General features: G+C 45.7%; 2 protein-coding genes across 5 annotated transcripts; one reads left to right on the top strand and one right to left on the bottom strand.

The window, feature by feature from the left end:
* Nucleotides 1-241: 241 nt before the first annotated feature.
* On the top strand, nucleotides 242-3,660 carry ubl5 (ubiquitin like 5). The gene is made up of 5 exons (XM_061223046.1): nucleotides 242-389; nucleotides 2,322-2,383; nucleotides 2,564-2,647; nucleotides 3,168-3,205; nucleotides 3,391-3,660. The coding sequence occupies exons 2-5, from the start codon at nucleotides 2,328-2,330 to the stop codon at nucleotides 3,432-3,434; spliced, it is 222 nt and encodes a 73-aa protein (XP_061079030.1). The 5' UTR covers nucleotides 242-389; nucleotides 2,322-2,327; the 3' UTR covers nucleotides 3,435-3,660.
* A 396-nt stretch (nucleotides 3,661-4,056) lies between these two features.
* trip10a (thyroid hormone receptor interactor 10a) lies at nucleotides 4,057-22,970 on the bottom strand. Of its 4 annotated transcripts, none has more exons than XM_061223045.1 (15): nucleotides 22,702-22,970; nucleotides 15,844-15,959; nucleotides 14,744-14,800; nucleotides 14,369-14,516; nucleotides 13,765-13,827; nucleotides 12,925-13,029; nucleotides 12,325-12,453; nucleotides 11,223-11,369; nucleotides 10,946-11,131; nucleotides 9,178-9,342; nucleotides 7,565-7,674; nucleotides 7,281-7,413; nucleotides 6,739-6,821; nucleotides 5,895-6,028; nucleotides 4,057-5,547 (listed from the first exon to the last, which is right to left on the bottom strand). In XM_061223045.1, the coding sequence occupies exons 1-15, from the start codon at nucleotides 22,723-22,725 to the stop codon at nucleotides 5,396-5,398; spliced, it is 1,752 nt and encodes a 583-aa protein (XP_061079029.1). In that variant the 5' UTR covers nucleotides 22,726-22,970; the 3' UTR covers nucleotides 4,057-5,395. The 4 variants fall into 4 exon arrangements, with proteins under 4 accessions (XP_061079029.1, XP_061079026.1, XP_061079027.1 ...); XM_061223042.1 differs by lacking the exon at nucleotides 9,178-9,342 and adding an exon at nucleotides 8,806-8,829; XM_061223043.1 differs by lacking the exon at nucleotides 9,178-9,342.
* Nucleotides 22,971-24,555: the final 1,585 nt, after the last annotated feature.

Raw genomic sequence — 24,555 nt, 5'->3', positions numbered from 1 at the left:
ACAACAAGGATCGCATGCTTTGCGCGAGATTATTGTACTCTATTTTCATTAAACTCACGTAACGTTAGCGAAGAACATAATTCCGCTTTGTTGCGTTATGTTAATGCCACAGCATCACTGCAGCAGTTATGACACAAAGCCCCATTTCCCCACTAAAGAAGCTTTCACATCAGCGTCCCACCTTCTTGGTGACGATTTGTATGGCGATTTGATGGAATCACACTCAATCAGAACGTACCCACCTCTCATTGGTGTTCTTCTTGAGCCGAAGGTACTTCTTCCTGTTTGTGTAGTCCTTGTGCGAGGAAGCTTGCTAGCGCGATAGCCAACTGAGAAATTGTTCAGTTTCGGTTTTTCTTTGTGATAAACAGACCTGGTCGAACTTCAAGGTAATGTTGGTAAACATTTCAAAGTACAATAGTTACATTTCTCTATATAAAATGAGCATTTCTGCAAGTTAAAGATAAATGTGTTTAAGTCTAACGGAACGCGCCTCTGATCTGTTGCGCACATTACCGATAGCTAGTCCGCAAGCTACATATTTAACGTACTGGCCTCCCTTTGTTTTACACGTTGCTCGCGATTTTCTGATAGCAGTTGTGTGTGTGCAGTAATCGTAAACGTATGCAGAACATTAATTATAAAGCAGGACTTGTATTGAACAACCGTCAGCTAGTTAGCCAAGTATACACACAGCTAGCTAGCTAGCTAGCTAACGGTGTGGCTAATGCTTTCCAGCCTGGCAATTTATTTTTCTAGAAAATGGTCATATAGCTTGACTGCTATTGAATGACGAGCTATCTAACTTATGTTAACCACTGACGAGCCATATCGGTTAGGCGTCGTACTATACAACTTGCGAGGAGTACATGCGTGTTTATCTAATTTTTTAGTCTAGGGTATTTGTTGGTTGCCCAATCAAATCAACTCCAATTATGCTACAATCTAATAATTTTAGTCATGGTTTGAGTTTTCGTCCGTTCTGCTTACTCATCAGGTAATGTAGAACTTTTAATTCAAGTAACAAAGACTCACTGTATTCCGGACACTCGGCACATGAAACTGATTGTACAGTTTCTATTCACGCACATATATCATACGCTTCGTTAATAGTTCCATGTCTGGGGGGATGGCCCAGAAAGCAAAATAAGCTTGATTGACAACAATTGGACCAATGATCGTCGAGAAATCAGGAAAACTCAAGGGATACACGATGGACGGATTACCGTGAGTACTCACTGTATTCCGGACAGCTGCTAAATGTAGCTCACGGTATCGCGGGCAGTATTTCACATTTCTGACTCAAAGTATGAGTCAAAGTATAGTATAATTTGTATTACTTTTTGTTTCAAAACAAACTTAATCATGCTTGTTGCACAGGATCAGTCATTGATCTTGTTTAAATGAGTTAATAGCTAGAAATAAGTGTGATTATGTAGCCTAAGTATTGCAATCGCATACGTCGATATCGTTGCCTCCAATTTCACACCATAACAGACCTATTACTCAACTCGCACGTAAAATGTAACTCCTATGCACACTGGGGTTCGATTCCCGGTCCTGCCAAAAGCCAAGTTTGGCCGGCTCACGTGGAGCAGCATAATTGGCTCGCTGCTCCAGAGGGAGGGACTTGGCAGGGACGCCGCACAACAAAAATCACTTCGGGCGCCTTGGAATCACGGAAGACGAGCATGAGACAAGACGGTTTGAAGAAGGCGTGTCGCTCTCCTTCGGGCCGCCGAGGGACGGGGTGTGGGCGGTGTATCTAATACTAGCTCTAATTGAATCAGACGGGGTACAATTGGCTACCAAATTGGGAGAAAAAGGGAAAAAATTCGAAAATAAAACTAAGATATATTAAAAAAATGTAACTCCTAAACATTCTGTGACATCCTTAGCTGTTAAAATACCTTCAGAGATCATTAATTGTGTATTAAACACCTGCATGGCACATACTTGAGCTCTCCCCACCCCGAGCGATTTTTCAAAATAACCTTCCCCACCCGTCATATTCGTATTGGCATTGGCGCACAGCAACAAGGCTGCGTGACTCATGCGTGGTTAACATAGAAAAAGGAATACATTACGATGATACATACATTTTATATCTGACCTCGTAGTATTAATTTCATAAACTGTTGTGAAAGACCAAGTGTCCGGAATACGGTGAGTCCACATGAGCAGAATCGTGCATTTCATTGCAATTAGTGTTGCCGTATGGATGGCTTAGTAACCGTTTTAGTCAGTCTGCTAGCTGACTTGCTCACAGTACCCTGGTATAACGCCTTTTCTCCCCCTTTTCCCTGACCTGTTTTTTCCAGGACACAATGATCGAAGTCGTTTGTAATGACCGCTTGGGCAAAAAAGTCCGAGTTAAGTGCAAGTATCCTTTACACGGCACCTCTGGGGTAATATCTTATCAGGGTGAGTTTGTAATACAGATAATTCAATAAAGACTTGATTTTTAACGAGTGCTTGTAAAGAGAAATATTAACTATTATTAACTACATATGTGCTGGTTTAAGTGGTTTTGTATTCTGGAGTCCTTAACCCATACCCACAGCTCAGAGGACTGCATTAAAGATCTTAAGAAGTTGATAGCAGCACAAACAGGGACCAGATGGGAAAAAATTGTGCTGAAGAAATGGTAAGCATTCATTTTAAATCTGCTCAGATTAAAACATGAGGACAGCCTTTTGATTGTCAATTGATGATATAGCTACAACTGGAACATGTGACTATAGTGCCCTGTCTGCACCCCTGCACTGTGTGGTGAGACCCCATTCTAGACTCGCTGACTTGACTTAACTCCATAGGTCCCAGCCGAGGGCCTTTACTGACTTGAGCCACTCTATTGGGCTCAACCTAGGGCAGGGGTGTACAACAAGGGCTAATCCGTTTCAGGATTTTATGCCAACTTCTGGTCTCAATTATTTAATTGACTTAATCATATCTTATCTGACGTGTATGAGTTCTGGCTACAGCTGCAGACTGTATCCTCCTTTCTTCAACACCTCATCTCATATCCAGAAGTTTAAAGGGAGACAAATGGAGGAGAGGAGGATGCATTTTGGGATGCACCTAGAGCCTTTATTGACTGAATCACTCTATAAAGCCCAGTTTGTGGTCTTTACTGATACTCATTTTGGTATCTTGTGTCTTCACAGGTACACAATATTCAAGGACCACGTGACTCTCGGAGATTGTATCCTTTGGTTTGTGCCATTTAAGGGTGTTAATATTTACCATTGAAACAATAATTTGGTACATTTATAATTTCCCCCAATTGTTAATTTAACGCCATTATTTTTACTGGTAGTGAACTCGTATCTTGACACACATGTACACACTCCCTCAATCATCTGTGGTCCTTAGCCTTCTCTCCTGCAGATGAAATTCACGATGGAATGAATCTGGAGTTGTATTATCAGTAGGAAGAGGAAGTTTGGAGTCCCCCCCCCCCCCTCTTCCCTGCATCTTAACCCGCTCACCCCTAGCAGGAACAGTTTACCTGACTTTATTTTGTCCCATTTGGAAATAAAATATGTATTCTTAAGAGTGCGAGTCTTTTTCTTTGTTGTGCTGGCTCTTTGTGTGCTTTTACCCTTCTGTTTACCCCAATGGAAACTCCATTGATAATAAATATGAACTGAAAATGTGCAGCATGAATCTCATTTTGTTCCTGATACTACGGATTAATTTTATTTAAAACAAAATGTAAACAAAGGCTGAGGCCTAACACCATGTTGTAAAGCACTCTGGGATTGCTGTATCTGGCTCCAAAATCTCCATTTATTGATATTGCATTGACCATTAGTGTTTTTGTGACCTGTCATTCTATGTAGAAATCAAAGCACCAGGAAATGATTGTAGGTGAATTTGTGCTCTAAGGGCAAATTGTGCGCTAAAAGAAAAAATGCATAAGTACAGAGAATAGTGGACACCCGTGAAAGGGATTTATGGAGCCTGAGCATCCTGTGTGAGTGCCAGTGTTCACAGTTCACATTTCATGGTGGTCGAAGTAAAAAAAAAAAAAAAAAAAAAAACCAACATCGGTTAATATTTTGAAATGTGGTCGTTTATAGATCTATATATCCCATTAAACAATGGAAAAGGTGCAGGCAATTCAATAGAAGAGTTCATACAAAAACCACAGACGGGGGAATTCGCTCCCAGGTCCGGCTCAGCAAAACGAGACAAAAAATAGAAATTCATGTGAATATACAATTAGACATTTGCTCCTAACTTTACAAACTTTATTCATAATGGACCAAAAGCTAATGCTATGATAGTGGTATTATGACGGCTAAAATATATTATTCTTTCATAAATACAAAAGTCCTTAAAAGTTGCACATTTTCATCTGGTAATCTGTTTCCAAGTTAACACCACTGTGGTAAGGATTCAATTTTGGTGGTGAACACCACCATTCTTTCTGTTTCTAGGCAGCGTTTTCATTTAAATCAATCCATAATGGCCAATACTAAAATATCAATATTATAAATGTTGGATAGACTGATTTTTAAACCCCACCATAGTACTGCAGCAGTGGCCAGAGACCACCCTCATCTCTGCAGCGGGGCTAACACTGGGCCAGCTATTCCATGACCTCGCTTTCCCATTCTACACACCCACCTCCAGGCCATAACACCTTCTGTGTGCCGTGTTTCATTAGGAGAATTGCAGCACCAAAAAGGTGTTGTATGGGTGGGAATTCAGAGCAAAGTTCACATCTCCTAGGCCCAGCACATTTGCCAGCAGCCAGAGTCTTTGGCGTAAGGCTTTTGGCTCAACCTGACTGTGGACTATGCACAAACTGACCTCTGAAGTGCCAAACCACGTGATGCTCTTGTATGCAGGTATGTATTTGTGTGGGCTTGAGTGTAAAAACTTGAATTCTCTCATCTGCACTTACCGCTCTGTTCAATATTTAAGATATAAACAAACTGTAAGGAATAAATGACGAAACCGCACAAGCATCTTGGGACTAAAATGATGAAATGCTGTTTCTGGGTTGCTATGGGTACTGAATTGACATGCTTCCATTTTGTGATGCCGTGGAGAGTAAAATTATGTGCAGCTGTTAGGGTTGCGATTGGAAGTAAAACTGGGAGTTTGAGTTGCTGTGTGGACTGAAATGTGACTGTAGACTTCCATCGGCAGGAAAAACAAATCTGCCCATGCACTCTGTGACCATGATAATGCGTAAACTGTGCATTAATGTTACCAGTTCAATTGGTCCCAGCCTCTTCTGAAATGGTGCACTGGCCACACCCACAACGTGCATTTTCCAGAAGCTTCTGTCTCACAGTTCCCTGGAGTAGCAGCCCCAGGACTCTTGGTGACCCAGGGGAAGATGAGACCATTGTCAGTTTGAGACCCACAGGGAGTGCCGTCACTTTCGCAGACTGATGTTGACGTAGGAGGTGGGGATATAGCCCTCGTCGCCGTTGTTGCGACGAACTCTAGTCCAGCCGTCGCCCTTGTCCTCCTCCACCACGGCAAATGCTTCCCCCTCCTGCATGGAGATCGTCCCCTCACTCGCACCTGGGAAAGACACGAGGACGTAGACTAGGGGAGTCAAATCAAAGTCTCAGTGGGCCACAGTGTCTGGGTTTTTGTTGCTTCCTGTAAATCTGCTGCTAATGTAGGCCCTGAGAAGAAGGCGTGTGGATTATTTTGCCAATCACTGACTTAAATCATTCTGATGCGGAGACACCCCGAAAACCAGCAGACACTGTGGCCCACCAGGAATGGAGTGGAAAGGCTGTGCTGTTGAGATGGGTGTATGAGAGGGCAGCACGGATACAGGTGCGTTTCATAAACGATGACGGAAAGACGGGCGTGAGAGTTGAGGACTGAGAGAAGGGGAAGTGGCCTGTGCCAACCCTCACCTTGGAAGGTGTAAAGAGCAGTGCATTCGCCGATGGGGCTTATGACTTCCTCTTCATCAAAGTCATCATCAAATTCGGCATATATCGCCTGGGATGGATCGGCATTGCCCTCATCAGATTGGGCACCATCAGGACTGCAAGAAGTAACACAGACACATGTTGTTACGTACACATCTTGTATGTATAACATTACAATGTCATGTCGTTTTAGTCCCTTGGTCTAAAAGTTATAGAAGCTTTTAAAAAAGGTAAAAAGGGGGGCTGCGGTGGCGCAACAGGCTAAGATGCAGCAGACTTGCGGTTGCAGTTCGCTGCAGTTGCACACCGGGGAACGGGGCTCGGTTCCCGGTCCTGCCAAAAGCCAAGTTTGGCCGGCTCACGTGGAGCGGCATAATTGGCTCGCCGCTCCAGAGGGAGGGTCTTGGCAGGGTTAGCTGATCGCCGTACAATGAGCGCCTCGGACACCTAGGAACCACGGACACGATGAAGAAGGCGTGTCGCTCTTCCTCGGCCCACCAGGGGGCGGGGTGTGGATGGTGTATCTAACACTAACTCTAATTGAATTAGAGGGGGGTACAATTGGCTGCTAAATTGGGAGAAAAAAGGAAAAAATCTGAAATAAATGTTTAAAAGAAAAAGGTCAAAAGAAGGGCAATTAAATTGGTTCCTGATATGAAATATAAACATTACAAAGGGATTCATTCACCTATTTAAGGAGGCTATTTTGGCTATCAACAAACAATGAGGAGTTGAATGAGTCCACAAAGAGCTACCTATAGTTACCAGTACAGAATAGCCTGTTCTCCTCATTACATATTATTATGCATCGTATCACAGTACTCACCTGTCGTGGGCACCATTGTTGTTGAATGTGTGGGACATGTACTGGAGGGTCTCCCCTCGCCCCCCGGCTTCTATCAGCCAGGACTGCAGGAGAGATGGGTGGAGAGAAGGTTTGGGGAATTGGAAAGTTACAAGTAAATAAAAACAAGAGGAATTTCCTAAATAAAATGGGGCAGGGTGGTTGAACATCTCTATAAACGACTTCCAAACATCCTATCAGAAAACACCGCCATCCTATCCACACACAACAAATATCTTTGAATTGGTCATGAAATCCTTTTGCCTTAATGTAATCAGCATTTCCCAACAGAAACGGTTGTGGTTATAGTGTCAACAACAAGAAGCTCAAATACAAACACTTTGTTTTGATACATTACCGTGAGAACTGCCATTACTGTTGCAGTCAAGATCTTTTCAGTGATTTTTTTGTTTAGTTTATATTTTTTCATTGATTATCCTGTTTTGGGAATACGTGCATATTGTGTGTCATGCCAGTGAAGCTCTTGAATTGAAAGGGAGGGCTGAGACTGGGCGCACACACACCTCATACTTCTGCAGCTCCGCCCGCAGTTTCTCTATATTCTGGCCCGTTTGGGAGATCTGGGGCTCCAAACTGCTGGGGTCCCCCATCTGAGGATTCTTCTCATACACATCCTTCATCTTCTCCAATCCCTCACTGAGAGAGAGAGAAGTGCAGAAAGAGAGAGGGGAGGGGGGGGGGGGGGAGAGAGGTGTTACACACTTGAGGAGAAGCCGTTCTGCACGCCTCGAGGACGTTTGGGTGGTAAGTTCTCATGGTAATGTCAGGGGGGTCGCCCGACGCTGACCTCTGGTCCACCTCCTTCTGCAGCTCCTTGCCGATGTCCTCGAGCTTCTGCTGCAGCTTCTTCCTGCGCTGCTCTGGCGGCAGGTGACCAAAGTCCTCTGTAGGCGGGGGCTGGGGGCGAGAGGGGAAGAGCAGTCACGACCCCGCAGCATGCACGCATATGGGCACGGTCTGTACCGAGAGCAGGGACAGACGGCCGTCCGTTTGGTCTGTAGTGAGAGCAGAGCCAGTCTGTGGTCTTTACCGAGAGCAGGGACAGACGGCCGTCCGTTTGGTCTGTAGTGAGAGCAGAGCCAGTCTGTGGTCTGTACCGAGAGCAGAGACAGACGGCCGTCCATAGAGCAGAGACTGCGTTTGGTCTGTAGTGAGAGCAGAGCCAGTCTGTGGTCTGTACCGAGAGCAGAGACTGCGTTTCGTCTGTAGTGAGAGCAGAGCCAGTCTGTAGTCTGTACCGAGAGCAGGGACAGACAGCCGTCCATAGAGCAGAGACTGTGTTTGGTCTGTAGTGAGAGCAGAGCCAGTCTGTGGTCCGTACCGAGAGCAGAGACTGCGTTTGGTCTGTAGTGAGAGCAGAGCCAGTCTGTGGTCTGTACCGAGAGCAGAGACTGCGTTTGGTCTGTAGTGAGAGCAGAGCCAGTCTGTAGTCTGTACCGAGAGCAGGGACAGACAGCCGTCCATAGAGCAGAGACTGCGTTTGGTCTGTTGTGAGAGCTGTCTGTGGTCTGTACCCGAGAGCGGTGACGATGAGCTCACACCACCACTTTCACACCCATGTACGGCACAGCTGCACTGTCCAGCTGCTACTGGGGCTGCCATATCCATTCAGCCTTTCTGAGCTCCAGGCATAATTAAAAACAGTAGTCAGAATCCTAGGACTTAGCCTAATAAAGTGGACGCAACGAGCAGAGCTGTAACAATGCAGCTGTGCTGTTGTGAAAAAAATGTTTTTTCAAAGCCAGTCATTTGTACTTCCTCCACCAGGTGGCTCCCTCCCCGACATTCAGTCCTGAACCTGGCCATCCTCCACCCAAAATAAATCAATTGCGTCAAATTTTGCGCAGTTGAGACTGGTGAAGGCTAAGGCTGTCCACAACTCAGGAGTGAAGGTTTTTTGGGACTGTTCTGCTCGACAGTGCTGGAGAGGAGGACAATGTGTCAGGTTCCCCCGAGAGCAGTGAACCTTGTTCCAGCAGAGAAGGACAACAGGTAAGAGAAGAACAGACCCAAAACCTCAGACATTACCATTAGTTTTCCTGGAGTTAACACCTGCAGAAGAAAAAGACAAACTGTAAGGAGCAGGTTTCCCATTAGTAAGAGAGTGACAGATTACAGGAAGATCAGCTCTCATCTGAAGAGGGGGGGCCGCAGGATGGCTCTGCACCAGACCACAGGGCTGTCTCTTCCGTTTGTGCTGGAAGAGGCGAGAGCTCTTCTGTAGCTTCGGAGTGGCTCGACCACTGCCGGACTGCACAATATGGCCTTTTCCCTCTCAATGATCAACACTGGACAGTCATGGCTGAACTGCAGCTGCCCGGCTGGCTCGATAGGTCCTCAGACAGCTGACAAGGCCGAGGGGGATAAAGTGACCTATGACCCCTGACCTTTGGGACTCACCGTTCTCTTGAGCGTCCTGAAGGAGGAGATTCTGGGTTTGACTGTCTTATTGATCTCCTTCAGACAGTAGGAGAGGGGGTCCCGGGCAAACTTGGGGGAGGGGGGTCCATTAGCGGGTGAGGGGATGGGGGGCAAGGATAAGGGGGTGAGCGGGGGTGGGGGAAGCTGGGAACAGGGCCAGGACCGAGGAGCAGGGGGGGCAGACAACAACAAGGGAAAGAGAGAGACAACACCATCAACACCACACACAGGGAGGGAGACAACGCTGGTGTTACCCTATCACAGCACACGCGACACCCAGGAGCCACCCAATCACAGCGCAGGAACCCGTGAGCCACCCAATCACAGCCAGGACAGCCCCAACACCAGCAGAAACACCCGGAATTCACTGGCCACAAAGAGAGCAAAGCAAGGCTCTGTGTTTAACACATGAAAATTATTTGAACACACTGGATAATTGACGATTGGTTCTAGCCTCAACAGCAAAGCTCTTGGATCATCTTACATTATCAAATCATTTTAGGGGGAACAAGTCAAATCAAATGTCTGAGTGCTTTGCGGAGAGGGAAAAGAAACAAAATCATGACCTAAACCCAAAGCCATCACTATCTCTGACCGAAAACAGCCTGTGTTCTGTTTAACATTGTTGGCATTCCAGCTTTCTGCTTGGGCTGTTTCGAAAGATCAGCTGCAGAAGGATCAAGGGAACTATTTGGATCAGCGTTGCTGAAAGGTGAAGGGTCTAGGGTGATTTTGATGAAGGGTGTAGGGTATAGAGAGCCATATAGATCAGTGTGCTGAAGGGTGTAGGGTACAGGGAGCTGTGTAAATCAGTGTGCTGAAGGGTGTAGGGTACAGGGAGCTGTGTAGATCAGTGTGCTGAAGGGTGTAGGGTACAGGGAGCTGTGTAGACCAGTGTGCTGAAGGGTGTAGGGTACAGGGAGCTGTGTAGACCAGTGTGCTGAAGGGTGTAGGGTACAGGGAGCTGTGTAAATCAGTGTGCTGAAGGGTGTTGGGTACAGGGTGCTCTTTTTAATACATTTTGCAGAAGGATGAATGGAACCGTTTGAGCCCAAGCAGATGCTACATATGAACAGACGGCACACAGAGCAATAAAAAGACAAGACACAGGGTGGAACAGCCAATAGGACGTGAACATGGAGGGAGGGAGGGAGAAAAGGAAGGGAAAAGACACACAGGGAGAGGAAGGCTTCTGATGACGATGTCATCAATCTCCTCAAAAATCCTGAGGCTATTGTTCCAAGGCCTGAAGACAGGGCAAAGGAAAGGGGGGCCTATGCTTCACACGCATGGTAAGATAGGGTGTTTCGCTGAGATGGGTGCACTATGGAGAACAGGGTCTATACCTGAGATGGGTAGACTGTGGAGAACAGGGTCTATACCTGAGATGGGTAGACTGTGGAGAACAGGGTCTATACCTGAGATGGGTACACTGTGGAGAGCAGGGTCTATACCTGAGATGGGTACACCATGGAAAGCATTGTCTATACCTGAGATGGGAACACTGAGGAGAACAGGGTCTATACCTGAGATGGGAACACTGAGGAGAACAGGGTCTATACCTGAGATGGGTACACTGTGGAGAACAGGGTCTATACCTGAGATGGGTCACTGTGGAGAACAGGGTCTATACCTGAGATGGGTAGACTGTGGAGAGCAGGGTTTATACATGAGATGGGTACAACTGAGTGCAGGGTCTATACCTGAGGTGGGCGTGGCACTGTGTGGGGGGGGGGGCAGGTTGTACCTTACTCTTCTTGCTGAAGGGCCAGAGCTTGTTCTTGTTCTTGCCCAGCAGGTCGAGGGGCCCTTTGGGAGTGCCCAGGCTGCTGTCTGAGGACGCTCTGTTGATGCCCTGGCTGTAGTCTTCGAACTCCAGGTCACCCGGTCGCTCGAACCCGGACTTGTGCTGCTCGATGAGGGCCAGAGAGTCCTGCGTACACGCACGAGGTGAAGGTTTGCACGGGGGCGTGTGCTTTTGCGAGCCGGCCGGCGCGTGATGAGGGGGTGTCCGCGCCACTCACGTTTTTGCCGTTGGTGTTGCCGCCCGCCTTGGCGATGCCCTCCAGGCACTTGGAGATGATGGGCATGACGAGCTTCTCCGTGTTGGCGAAGGAGACGTACCCCTGCGCCAGCTTCACCGCGCGCTGTTCGTCCATGTCCTGCAGTTTCTGCGGAAACCAGGCAGGGGGCGCCGATTAACGCTGCCCACTTACATTTGAGGAATGCAGGCACGCACGTGCGCATGACATTGCCATGGAGATAACACGCTGGCGAGACGTATACTTAAGGTCAACACCCTTCCAGAGTGCAAATGCACTTCATGATGTCCTTTTGCATTCCTAGATCTGATGTGAAAACAGAGATTATCACAGGCATTTACTGACACAATGGCTATGCTTACACTGTCAGTTCTTGGGACAACCATATTAATTTTCTAGAGTGAATATCATTGTGTATTGTACACATTACAACAGAGCTTACTGTGCATATAAGGTAACAGGACTCATTCTCAAAATCAGCTCATGACAATCTCAATCTCATGACAATATCATCTGCAATACCATTTACTACAGCGCAATACAGGGACTGCCATGTCATGTTTAGAAAGAGTACTTAATTTGAAATATAAAAAAAAAATGCAGGCTGAAGTTTATCTGTCTCCTCACAACAGACCACTGTCTACAGGGATATTGTACGTTGCTCATTCTTATGAATTGGCTCATTTTAACCAATTCACTTTGTGTAGACCACAGCTTTTGGTTAACATGTAGCGCCTTGGGTCACACATAACTAGTTGTCCAGCGCAGTTCTGGTACACGCTACAGAGACTAACTGTGTCCGGACTCAAATTCAGTAGTAAATTCCAGAATTTTTCAGGTAATGACTTCAGTTGTAGAATGCCGTTGTTACTCTTTCACAACTGAACTGTATATGAACATAATAGGATGAAGCATGAGGAGAGACAACCATGTTTAGCTGCAGTGTGAAAGTAGCCAGTGACAGATGCATTACTGTCGTGCAGTCTATTTGTGACATCATCAGCCAGGGCCTCAAAAGTGGTGCCTGCATTGATGTAGACCTGTGTCGCATCTTGGTGACATCAGCAGGGGTGAAGCTACATACATTGAGAATCTGAGGCATTTCAGTAAAGTAGAACTGGCTCTGTTCCTGGTTGTACTTCTGCAGCTGGGCAGCGTAGTCATTCTTGCACTCCTCCGCCACGTGTGTACGCATGTGGGCCTGCATTTTAGCCTGAGGAGACACAAACACACATATTTACGCACACGATCAGTCTATTAGGAGCTTAATTTGAAGGTCAGAATGTGTGTGTATTTCTGTGCATCTGTGTGTTAAGATTGCATGGGTACAAGCGTATGTTGGAATGCACACCTTGCAGTGAGTCTATGCAACAAAGTGTAAGTATAAGCATGTTAGTGTATATGTGTACGAGTTTGTATATGCGCAAGTTTAAGAGTGCATAAAGGCCAATACATAGTAAACACACAATCCCCTGTAGATGCCATCAGATGTTTGCTTAATTCAAAGTTGTAAAACATTAAACCCTTAGTTTATTGTTTTATGACAATGAAATGAAAGAAAACATCCACAGGGTTTATATGATACTAAGGTGTTTTACAATTCAGAGAAATAGAAATGTGTGTGTAGACTATGTGTGTGTGTGTGTGTGTGTGTGTGTGTGTGTGTGTGTGTGTGTGTGTGTACCTTTTCTACATCAGCTTTAGTGGCGTTGATGTCCTGGTCAGCTTTCTCTGCATTCTGATTCGCCTTCTCTGCTTCACGCCACTCCCTCTCAAACCGCTTCTTACTCTACAAGAGAACACAGCTAATTACCCCACCTCACCCAATTACCCCACCCAATTACCCCACCTACCCCCGTCACCACACCCAATTACCCCACCTACCCCCACCACCTCACCTAATTACCCCACCTACCCCCATCACCTCACCCAAATACCCCACCTACCCCCACCACCTCACCCAATTACCCCACCTACCCCATCACCTCACCCAATTACCCCACCTACCCCATCCCCTCACCCAAATACCCCACCTACCCCCACCACCTCACCCAATTACCCCACCTACCCCATCACCTCACCCAATTACCCCACCTACCCCATCACCTCACCCAAATACCCCACCTACCCCCACCACCTCACCCAATTACCCCACCTACTCCAATCACCTCACCCAAATACCCCACCTACCCCCACCACCTCACCCAATTACCCCACCTACCCCATCACCTCACCCAATTACCCCACCTACCCCATCACCTCACCCAAATACCCCACCTACCCCCACCACCTCACCCAATTACCCCACCTACCCCAATCACCTCACCCAAATACCCCACCTACCCCCACCACCTCACCCAATTACCCCACCTACCCCATCACCTCACCCAATTACCCCACCACCCCCCCAATACCTTACCCAATTATATTACGCAATCTATTGATCACCCCACCCAATTTACCTAACCACACCTTATCCAATTATACGACCGACAGACAGACAGACAGACAGACAGACGCTCACACTCTCCAGCTGCTTGTAGCTGCTCTCCAGACTCTGCTGGGCTTTCTTAGCGTCTGACAGATGCTGAAGAGAGAGAAGGCCAGCGAGTTACACTTAGCACATTGAATTTATATCATAAATGTCATTAATATAACATGACAACTTCATTTTATTATTAATATTCTGGCTCTTATCTATTATTATTGCTATTATTATGACTTCTCTTTTTTTTGTTTTGTGCATTGCACTGGCAGCAGTTTTACTTTGAACTAATGGCAGTAAAGCATGTCTGAAGCAGGAAGAGGAAGAGAGAGGGTGAGAGAAAAAAAGAGTGTGAGTGATAGAACGAGTGAGAGTGAGAGAGGGCAAGAGAGCGAGAAAAAGAGAAAGGGGAGATGGGTGTAATTCAAGCCTACTGAGGTCACAGCACTTCAGCCTTGACTAATCTAACATCCCACCAATACACAGCCTGAACGTTACCCCCAACCACCCATTTCCCCACCTCCCTCCTCCCTACCTCCCTACCTCTCCCTCCTCCCTACCTCTCCTCTCTCTCCCTCTCCCCCCCCTCCTCCCTCCCTGCCTCTCCCTCTCCTCTCTCTCCCTCTCTCCCCCCCTCCCTCACCGTTTTGCGCTCCTGTTTCAGGTCTTGCAGGTACTTGCTGAGCTCCAGGCAGATGTTGAGGATCATGTTCTCTGCGATGACCTCCCTCTGTCCTGCGTAATCATTCACCTCATTCAGGATGTCCAGGAAAGACTGGTGACTGGAAAACCTGCAGAGCGAGCGAGAGAGAGAGAGAGAGAGAGAGAGAGAGAGAGGAACCATTAAGAGCCTCTGACCTATGTCTGATGAACACACACTGATGATCCTGTTTGTGATCGCTTGGATGACGGGTATGAATAACTTCAGGACCCTTCAACTTAACAGTCACACAAACGTCCATATACACAAAAGTACTGGAAAATATAGTACTATAGTATAGTAGTATAGTATAGTCACCTGCATTCTTGCTCCTCCTTGCTACCTCGTTTGGGGGAGTACTTCTTTGTCAGATTTCTATTGGAGAAGAGAGCCAAGTTAAATTCAGGTTCACATATTTGGATCACATTGGTTAAACTTGGGTACATTACAACTACACTGTCCTGTTCAGATATAGTCATTTGGTATTACTGGTAATGGTAACCTCGTTTAGTGGCGGTACTGTACTATAATGGGGCGGGAACTGGGTTCGCGACTCCAAGGTTGTGAGCTTGATGCTGTACCCTTGAGTGTGGCAAGTTACGCAAACTGCTTCACTCAAGACCCAGCTGTACAAAACAATTGTATGGAAAAAGGTTTCTGGATAAGAGGGTCTGCTATATGTAAAAATGTACCCGTTTTGAGCTACCCTCCTGCCAGGCCCTTATGTCCACCCACATCCGCTCGGCCTTCAGTCAGTCTGCTCCCACTTCCTCTTCCCCGCACAGATGGAGTGCAGGAGATACACACGAACAAAAGGCCGCAGGAGGAAGAGACGGAAAGAGAGAATCGACCAACGAAAGTACCACACGCACGCACGCTTACAAACTCAAACCTGCAACTGCCACTTTCACACAGACCAACCCGCTTGCAGGTTGTACATGCAGACACATGCACACCGTACACAGGAAACGGTCGCATCCTCACACACACACACACACACACACACACACACACACACACACGCACTCAAAGAGATACCCGTGCACACACTCGGGACATATAAAAGAGGCACACTCGCTCAAACACGGGCTTAGCTACATTTTCACAAGCCTACATGCATACAAACACACAAACAGCCTGCAGGACCTGTGTCACTAGTAAGTCCATTTGGATTAAATGTAAATGTTAATGTAAATATTTATAACTGAAAGTTTGCAGGCTCGACTCCCAACTAGGATATTGCCGTTGCACCCATGAGCAAGATACGACACCAGAATTGTTTCAGTATATAATCAGCTGTATAAATGGATACTATGTGAAAACAACATGCTAAAGTTGTGTAAGACGCTCGGGATAGGAGTGTCTGCTAAACCCCAGCGATGTAACATAATGTGTGGAGGCAGCAGCGCTCTCCGTACCTGAGCTGCTTGGCATAGTTCTGCTCAACTTCAGTGCGCTCCTTCGCAAACTTCACGTACTTCTCCACCAGGTCCAGTCCGGACTGCGTGTGCTTTTCGATGACATCGTACTGGTCCTGCGTCAAGAACGGCAGTTAAACGCATGCTGTAGGTGGAGCAGAGAGACACGCCCGCGTTCTCTTCAGGGGGGAAAGAGACCCACATTTTATCAATCCTTTCGTAAATTTGATTCAAAATTTGAGCCTGAATGAAGTTCTAATTTTTCTTACATTCAAAAATGTCTGTCCACTTCATCTGTTACGTGTATGACTCATTATACACATTAATGTGAGTGTTTCAAAAAATAAAAAAATAATAAAAACAAATAAAATAAAAAAAGTGTTTATTGCAAGTGCACACGCATGCAATGAACAACAGAAAACCTTCCCTTCACAACTTTGCTGTGACATGTGACAGTTGGCAACATGTCAATTTGCCAACTGTATAACTGAGGCCTCTTGTAAGAGAAGATTGCAATCATACTGTTATTGTATTAGGTGTCATCCCTTTATTTGAACTATGTTGCAATTATTAATAGTTTGGAACTACGCAAAGATAGTCTACACATTCCAGGGGTTTACATTCATGCCAGAAATCGTACCCAGTATACTTGTGATTTATAGCAGTATGCAAAACAGGAAGTGACTGCCTGTTCCATTATAGCTGACTGGATGTGCAAACAGGAAGTAACTGTTTATTCCATAATGGATGCTAGAACACCCAAACAGGAAGTGACTGTTTGTTCCATAATGGATGCTAGAACACCCAAACAGGAAGTGATTGTTTGTTTCATTATGGATGCTAGAACACCCAAACAGGAAGTAACTGTCTGTTCCATTATGACTAACAGGATGCCCAGACAGGAAGTGACCATCCGATCCATAATGGATGCCAGGACACCCAAACAGGATGTGACTGTCTGTCGCATTACGGCTAACAGGAAGCCAAACCTATGTGGGGTTTCCTCAAGTCCGGTCACAAATCCTGACTCACTTAATGGTAAAGCACACACTCACCTAAACACCCGCAAACACACACACAAACATAAACCGCATGAGTATACACACAAACATGCATGAACGTAGGCGATCTGAACTGCATGTTTCGGCACGTCTGAGATATTATCAAAAACTAGCTTTCCCCTTCACCTTCTATGGGGGGGGCGGCAGCAGTTTTAGGCAGACATTCCTGACATGTTTAGCCATGTCCCCTCCCCCCCATGCACCAAAAAAGCCAGAAGATAAAACGAGACGGAACAGAAGGCACGTGCGTGTTTGGAGAAGCAGTGTCGCGGCGTGACTACTGCGGCGAGACTGCAGCATGGGTGTGAATGTGTGTTTGTTTGTGTCTGCGTGCGCGTGTGTGTGTGTCTGTGTGTATGTGTGTGTGTGTGTGTGTGTGTGTATGTGTGTGACTGACGATCAGCAGTCCCTTCTCACCTCTGCATTTTAAGCTCTGTGTTAAACAGTACTAGTACAGACATGGAGAGAGAGAGCAGGAGCCAGAGACATGCCTGGCCCTGTACAACACGCCCTCCTCCCGATACACACACACACACACACGCTGAGTGCAATGAAACTGAAGATGGTAGCATGCATTTAGGGGAGCTCTCATGCTCCTCTGCACTCTCAAACGGACACGTGGCAGCGACGGGACACACAGCTGCAATCCAAAATTCTGAAAAACGGGTCAAAAAAAAGAAATCTATGCTGTATTTCTGGGTTGTATTTCCCAACGGACTGCAGAATTGTGAGCACATCCAAGATTTTCTAATAGCCCCTCCCTCAGGCTTACGCTCCTCAGTCCCGTCTCCATGTCTGGGAAACGCAGTAAAGCTTCCTGCCCCCACGCCCCAAACCCCAGACCCCTTCTCCCTCAACACCACCCCACACACACCCCAGACATCCCGGGCCCTCTGCCTATCGACAGCACCCGCGGCCTCTACGCCTGTCCCCTAAAAGCAAAGCAAACGGCTGCGAACATGACAACGGGAAGCACCAAGTCAGGGCTCAGAAAAGACTGCTTCACGCTGTTCTCTAAATGTTTACTCCCTTAGTCACAGGCACAGACAGAGGCAATTTAGAAACTTCTGGCAACACCACATATTTGAGGTCATGCTGAACATGACGATATAACAGTGTGCTCCACGGACCCAGTGATGCTCCTCTACACCCAACAATGTCCCAAAACACACCCTGCACAGGCCTAGTGCAGCTCCACAAAACTCCACACAATGTCCCAAAACACACCCTGCACAGACCTAGTGCAGCTCCACAAAACTCCACACAATGTCCCAAAACACACCCTGCACAGGCCTAGTGCAGCTCCACAAAACTCCACACAATGTCCCAAAACACACCCTGCACAGGCCTAGTGCAGCTCCACAAAACTCCACACAATGTCCCAAAACACACCCTGCACAGGCCTAGTGCAGCTCCACAAAACTCCACACAATGTCCCAAAACACACCCAGCATAGGCCTAGTGCACCTACACTAATTTCCACACAATGTTCAAACACTGTTACCCTAAATCCCAGTCTGAATGCATGAAGAAACCGTATTACACATACAAATACAATACAAATCGCATCCAGTACAAATTTTAGAGTACCCCCAAACTAATTTATAGTAACTGTGCACTAACTAATGCAGTTCCCCTGGCCTCCTTTGGAAATTAAATAGTGTCGAGCTGTCATAGAGTCTGCAGAGTCTGTGTTGGGCTGGTCTGCAGCCCAGTGTGTATGAAGATAACGTGCACCAAAAAGGCACACTATGTGATGTCACCATGAACCAGCTGTGTTTGCTCTTCAAATTCACACCATTTAGGACAGAGAGAATTCTGGCATTGGGTGCGTCTCATCTTCGGTGGTAGGAATAACCAGGGTTTCTGAGTCTGCTGTTCACACAATGGTACGGCTCATCGGGCTCGAATCCGAGTGATTACAACATTGTTGAAATCGCCAACAGGCCTAAACGTTACAAAGCCCTACACACTAAACAGACTGTACCTGTTCTCGCGCACACATGCACAGCGGTTCACTCATACTAATCCAGACCCATACACCTGGACACGTGCACACCTGAAACCAACAAAATGGTGGCTTTATTGCTCTGGGCTGCGTTTCCCGAAGCCTTCTTAATGCCACGTTGTTCGTAAATTGTACCTTAATATTTACCTTAACGTTTTAGAGTCTCCCAAAACAGTCTTAGCATACATAAGTATACCTTCTGTAAGTGATACTTTCGTAAGATTGGTTGGGACCACTCTTAGCTATAACTTATCGATGTTGTCAGCTCACTCCGCTAGTGACAGAATCTGATATTATTCGTCAATATAGAAAACTTCCTTCTTTTTGCTGTCTTTGGGAAAGTGACCAGGAAATAAGACCAGTCACTGGGCCGTGGTGTGGGGTAAAAGCCTTGTGGAGTCGCAGCCTGAAGGCTGCAGGTTCGATTTGCAGCAATGTGCTTAACCTGAACTGCTTAAGTAGAAATAGCCAGTATAAATGAGTACTATGTAATAATATTGGAAATTGAATTTAATCCGTATTCATAATCTAATCCATCCAACTAAAAGCATTAACAGTATTACAGAATAAACATGAAACACAGAGACATAGAACATGCTAGGTCTTCAACCTCCCCAAACACTCACATGTCACCCTCCTGCTTACTTCCCTCCACTGGCTGCCTGTCATGGCTCGCATCAAATTCAAAACATCCCAAGCAGTTAAGGGGTCTGCCCTAGCTTACCTCCAAAAAATCAGACCCTACACCCCTGCCAGACCTCTTCGTTCAGCCACCACAGGCAGCCTCGTGCCTCCCCCTCTCCAAACTTCCACCTCCCGCTCACGACTACTGTCTGTTCTGGCTCCACGGTGGTGGAACGAACACCCTATGGAGGTCAGAACAGTAGAATCTCTTCCCATCTTCAAGTGCAAACTGAAGACGCACCTCTTCAAGCTGCACCTCTCCTTGTCCCTCCCTACTCGTAAGCCGTAATTGTTGTCTTTCTGTGATTTACTTGTGTATCAGGATGTTTAGTTTGGCCAGGTAAGCAGTGTTTGGCTAGGTAAGCAGTTTGTTCATACATTTGCTTGTTGCGGTATTACGATGAAAAAAAAAAAGATTATCAAATAGGCCCTGCTCCTTATCTTTGTTGTGCAGGTAGCAGTTGAAATTGTCTTTCAGCGCACTTATCTCTGGTTACGGGTATGCACTTTGCACTTTGTTGTACGTCGCTCTGGATAAGAACGTCTGCCAAATGCCATTAATGTAATGTAATGTAACAGGCAGGTAGTTTTTAACGGCAATGAAAACTCTGCAAATATTTCACCTGGCAAAATGACTGAGCGCCAAAAATGCAACTCAAGATTTTAACAATTCACAATCTCAGTACCTCAACAATGCAGCAGCTACCAGTAACTCAAGAACAGTGGAGCAATAATACTTTACACCATCTCCCTCTACCCACCTGGGTAACGCACAGAGCCGAATGCAGGGTGCGCCTGAGTCCTGAGCGCGTCAGTGCTGACACTGCCTGGGAGTTACACTGGCATACGCATATATAATTACTCATAGTGTAATTACTATGAGCGAGGGTTTCAGATGCCAGGTGTTCCTCCAGTTGTGCTGATCGGCGGCTGCATAAGTAACTGCACAGCTCGACAGCTGGCTGCCTGGAACTCCAGAGGATGTACAGTATGCGGTGCAGAACCCCCCCAGCACACCTTTTCCTTTTTACCGCAAAATGGCAAGAAATAAAGGGAGAAAGATTTGAACACATTCTGAAATTTTCCATGGCTGCGTACTCACCTCTACAAAGTGAGGCAAATGCTACAGTGGAATTTAGGCAGATAAAATGGAGACGTGGCCTGGTTTATGGGCTCGAGCATATTAGACTGTTCCTGCCAGCTCTCAGTGAAAGGAACCATCAGAGTGTTTAATTAGGTCACATATAATTAGGCTGTGGCTCCAAAAAGGAAAGGAGGTCAAAGCCCACAAATATGTCAGGATGGGGAAGCAGTGCCAAGCAGCGCTTAGATCAGCAGTGTTGAACAGTGGTGGGAACAGTAGACAGGATCAGTGGACAGAGCAGCAGCGTGGACCAGTCCTCCAGTGCAGAACAGTATGCTGGCTCCAAAAAAAGTCAGTTTGTCCGCGATTATATTCTATTCCTGAGACTCGTTTTTCTCTACAGTGAACTACTGACAAACAGGACTAGTAGAGCAAACGCAGTGGTTGCTAATGCTACCAATTAAAACCAAGAAAGAGAACTGCAGCATTAAGATTGGTCCGCATCGATATCACGCAAACCACCAGCAGGAACGGTTAATGGCCCAACGGTGACCGTTTTACGGAAAAGTATTGAAATGCTCTTTTACTGGGGTTTAAACCTGACCCGTTGTGTCCGGCAAGTTCGCTTCTCATTGGGGCTGCACGCTAATGGCGGTACTGTCCATCCCTAGTAACATTACGGCACAGCGCTCAGGAATGTTCCTGATCCACAACTTGGCACGTTGTGGTAAACTTCAGGGTGGCGTTCGCATTGCACGGTAAACAACACGTCATCTTAAGAAAACTGTTGTAAACCTTGCAATGCTTTAAAGAGGACACACTGAGTAATGCGTTTAACGTTAGACTTGTGAACAAAGTGAAGTGAAATACCGAAACAGCCCGCCGCTGCCCTCGAGACAACGATCCACAAAACTTGGGCAGGTAGAGACGGGTATCCTATTTCTGCAGTTCAATCGATATATGGCAATATAACAAGGGACACTCTGTTATGAATTATGTCAAAAACTTAATCGAGGACTTGTAGGTCCTTCACTATGCACCTCTAGACATTTATGTAATAATAGAACGCGGCCTGAAAAATAGGCTAAGTTAGCGTCAAGCAAAGATTAAGCGGACACGAACAGACTGACAGCTCAACACAATTTCATGTCCTCCACATTCTGCACACCCAGTATCAAAAACGGGTGTCAATGTTGGCTTAAGTGATTAATAGATAATTAGGCAATGCCCAGAAAAACATATTGTTTCAACAGCCATGAAGAACAGCGATTTTTGAAGTCTTACTCGCGTGACATGATCCTCACTTTACCTGCTCGCTATAGCTCTACGGGGTTAGGGGGGAGGTTCTATGTTGGTTGTGACACCCATCTCGACGCAATATGGATGCAAGATAAGGTGTGGCAAACAACTTCTTGTCAACGTAACCAGATAACCTTAGCTAACCAACAAACTATGTGCGAAATATCCAGCCTGTAATTTAGCTAGCTGCAGCAATCACTGCTCCAACTAGCCAACGTTAGTCACTGGAACAGTAACCTTACAAACGACATAAAACTCGCAAGGTAGCTATCTCGCCACGACTCAAATGTAAACACATATAGCCTACAATGCTTGTAAAATTTAATTTAGTCACTTCGCTAAAATCATTCACTTGTAACGTTAATATACACCGAGTCGCACAAACGGTACATCCATCATCCATCGATCATTAATCGACCAGATAATGTACCACTGCCAGGAACGTGACGCTCATAAACTTCGAAAAGTGTGGAAAAACTGCAACGCAACCGTGGTTCAGTTTGCCCAATAAAATTGTTTTGTTTTAGCTCGCTAGATCACTAGCATATAACTACAACTATTGGAATTTTCGAGCGACAACAGAGACAGATTAACAAAACAAACACTCGTTAGATGGAAGTGTTATGAGTTTTAAAGTAGGGGAAATGTATAATCAGCATTTATAATCAGTAGGCATGCCTGGACCGGTGAAGAAGGTATTTGTTCTACATTAGCAAGCTCACCCATAGGTCCGTGCCCCAATCCATGGTCAATTCCCGTCTCCGTATCAACCTATCCGCCACACAAAGAAAACTTCAGCAAACTTCTGGGCAAATTCGCCAGATGTTTTTCCGAATCGACGAAACAAAGGCAACGAGCGTCAACTTTCTGTGCGCGTCCTATCTTTCTTCACGCCACTGAGGGCATTGTTATTTTTCTTTTTCAGTTGTTTTTTTGCTCCTCTATCTTACTCCCCAAGTTTTCTTCGTAAGGCGAAGAGGGATCAGCTAGGTCTCACATCCGCGTCACTCCCAAATCCCAGCTAATTCTTAAAGGAGCCGGGGAGATTTTTTTTGTTTTTACTTCAAATCATTCTAAATCCACAAGGACAAATATGACACGCAGGAGCGTGCAAACCCCAAGTCAGATTGAGTTGTCCAAGTCCATGTCTTTAAGTGAAGCGTGGTTTGAGTCCTAATGAACTTACAACAAATAAGTGATAACATGTGTACGGATGCATGTTTACAATTATCTCGCTATTTGTTGTTATTTATCATGTATTAGGTTCATTTTTGGTAACAATACAACAGTGTAGGTAGCCTATATCATTGTGCTTGGTGCTAACACAATGAATGCATCAGTTATAAATTAAATTCAGAGATCCAAAGATTTCAGCTACCGAAGATTTAAGAGCTCACTTATCTGTCCGTCCAATACAAACATTTCTATGACCCATAACTTATAAACAAATGACAAACCCTCAAGGTTGTAGGTTTGATGCCAATGTGGAACACAGGCACGTAACCTGATTCAGTAAACATCCAGTTGTATACATGGATTGTATGTCAAGAATGTAAGCTGTGCATGTCACTGTGGATAACAAATGTCTCCAAAAACGGCTAGAGAAATGCATTTTCAAGGGCATTGCATTGCATTCCTGTATGAGGAGCTTCTATAGTGGAGTCAGTTAGTTCATTTGTTCTGGCAGGGGACAAGGCATCTGTAGATCTCAGTTATATTAAAAAACAAAGTAAATGTGTTCTGATAAGGACCCCCCTTAACCCTTAGCCCAGCTGCTCTTGGTGTAGGGGCCTAGTGATTAACACTACTACTAGCTCAGCCCAAAAAAGACCACCGAAAAGTTGTCTAACTGCACATCTCAGCTGTTGGACTGCAGAGTGAAAACAGGTGACTAGTGTCAGCACACACCTTGGAGGATGTCTGCTATTTAGTGTTTTTTGTTATTGTACAGTACATTCATATAGCTTATCCAGGGGGCTTACAATAGGGAAAATAAGATTATTACACATTAATAGTCCTTAGTTTGAAAGCTATTGTTTGTAAGTGCCTGAAATGCACAATAAATCAGCAGTGGGACAGTTAACTTGCTTTTTAAGGCTTCACAAGCTTATAGAGACAGCCCCTGTTAGGAAGTTTTATTTCTGTATTTATTTGTTTAATTAAGAAATGACTATTATTAATTCACTATTCATACATAGTCTATGTATATTGTGTGCCTTAGTTACATATTTCTTTTATTTTCATGTGTATTAGTATTTTCATTCATGAAATATCTTGAAATATCTTCATTTTTGCTGAACTACAAGCTGATGATATTATTGTTATCCAAAAAGTAGCATACCATGCGATTACTAGAATGGAGTTTGGATGAAGCAAACAAATGGATGAAATATCATAATCTCTATAAATGGCCCTGACAATAATTGTCTGTAAATCTCATTAAATCTCAAGGCATGCAGCGGTCAAAAGGAATAAATTGCTGGCCTCCTACATGCTGAGAAGGGCGCTCACACAATTCATTCAGACACTTATACCTAGGGGCAGTTTAGACTCTCCAGTCAGCCTAACCTCGATGT

Source organism: Conger conger, chromosome 16, assembly GCF_963514075.1.
Source record: "Conger conger chromosome 16, fConCon1.1, whole genome shotgun sequence".
In the NCBI taxonomy this organism is placed as follows: Eukaryota; Metazoa; Chordata; class Actinopteri; order Anguilliformes; family Congridae; genus Conger; species Conger conger.
The sequence above is the reverse complement of the archived record's forward strand: the minus strand, read 5'-3'. Positions and strand labels throughout refer to the sequence as shown.

What these genes read in the sequence shown, in the direction of transcription:
- trip10a (XM_061223045.1), bottom strand. Translation starts at nt 22,725, where the DNA reads ATGGATTGGGGCACGGACCTATGG. An exon ending in AACTATGCCAAGCAGCTCAG is followed by an intron (nt 14,801 to 15,843) that starts GTACGGAGAGCG and finishes CTTCTCCAATAG; the next exon opens with AAATCTGACAAAGAAGTACT. An exon ending in TGCTCTTTACACCTTCCAAG is followed by an intron (nt 5,548 to 5,894) that starts GTGAGGGTTGGC and finishes TGTCTTTCCCAG; the next exon opens with GTGCGAGTGAGGGGACGATC.
- ubl5 (XM_061223046.1), top strand. Translation starts at nt 2,328, where the DNA reads ATGATCGAAGTCGTTTGTAATGACCGCTTGGGCAAAAAAGTCCGAGTT. An exon ending in AAAGTCCGAGTTAAGTGCAA is followed by an intron (nt 2,384 to 2,563) that starts GTATCCTTTACA and finishes CCATACCCACAG; the next exon opens with CTCAGAGGACTGCATTAAAG. An exon ending in AAAATTGTGCTGAAGAAATG is followed by an intron (nt 2,648 to 3,167) that starts GTAAGCATTCAT and finishes GTGTCTTCACAG; the next exon opens with GTACACAATATTCAAGGACC.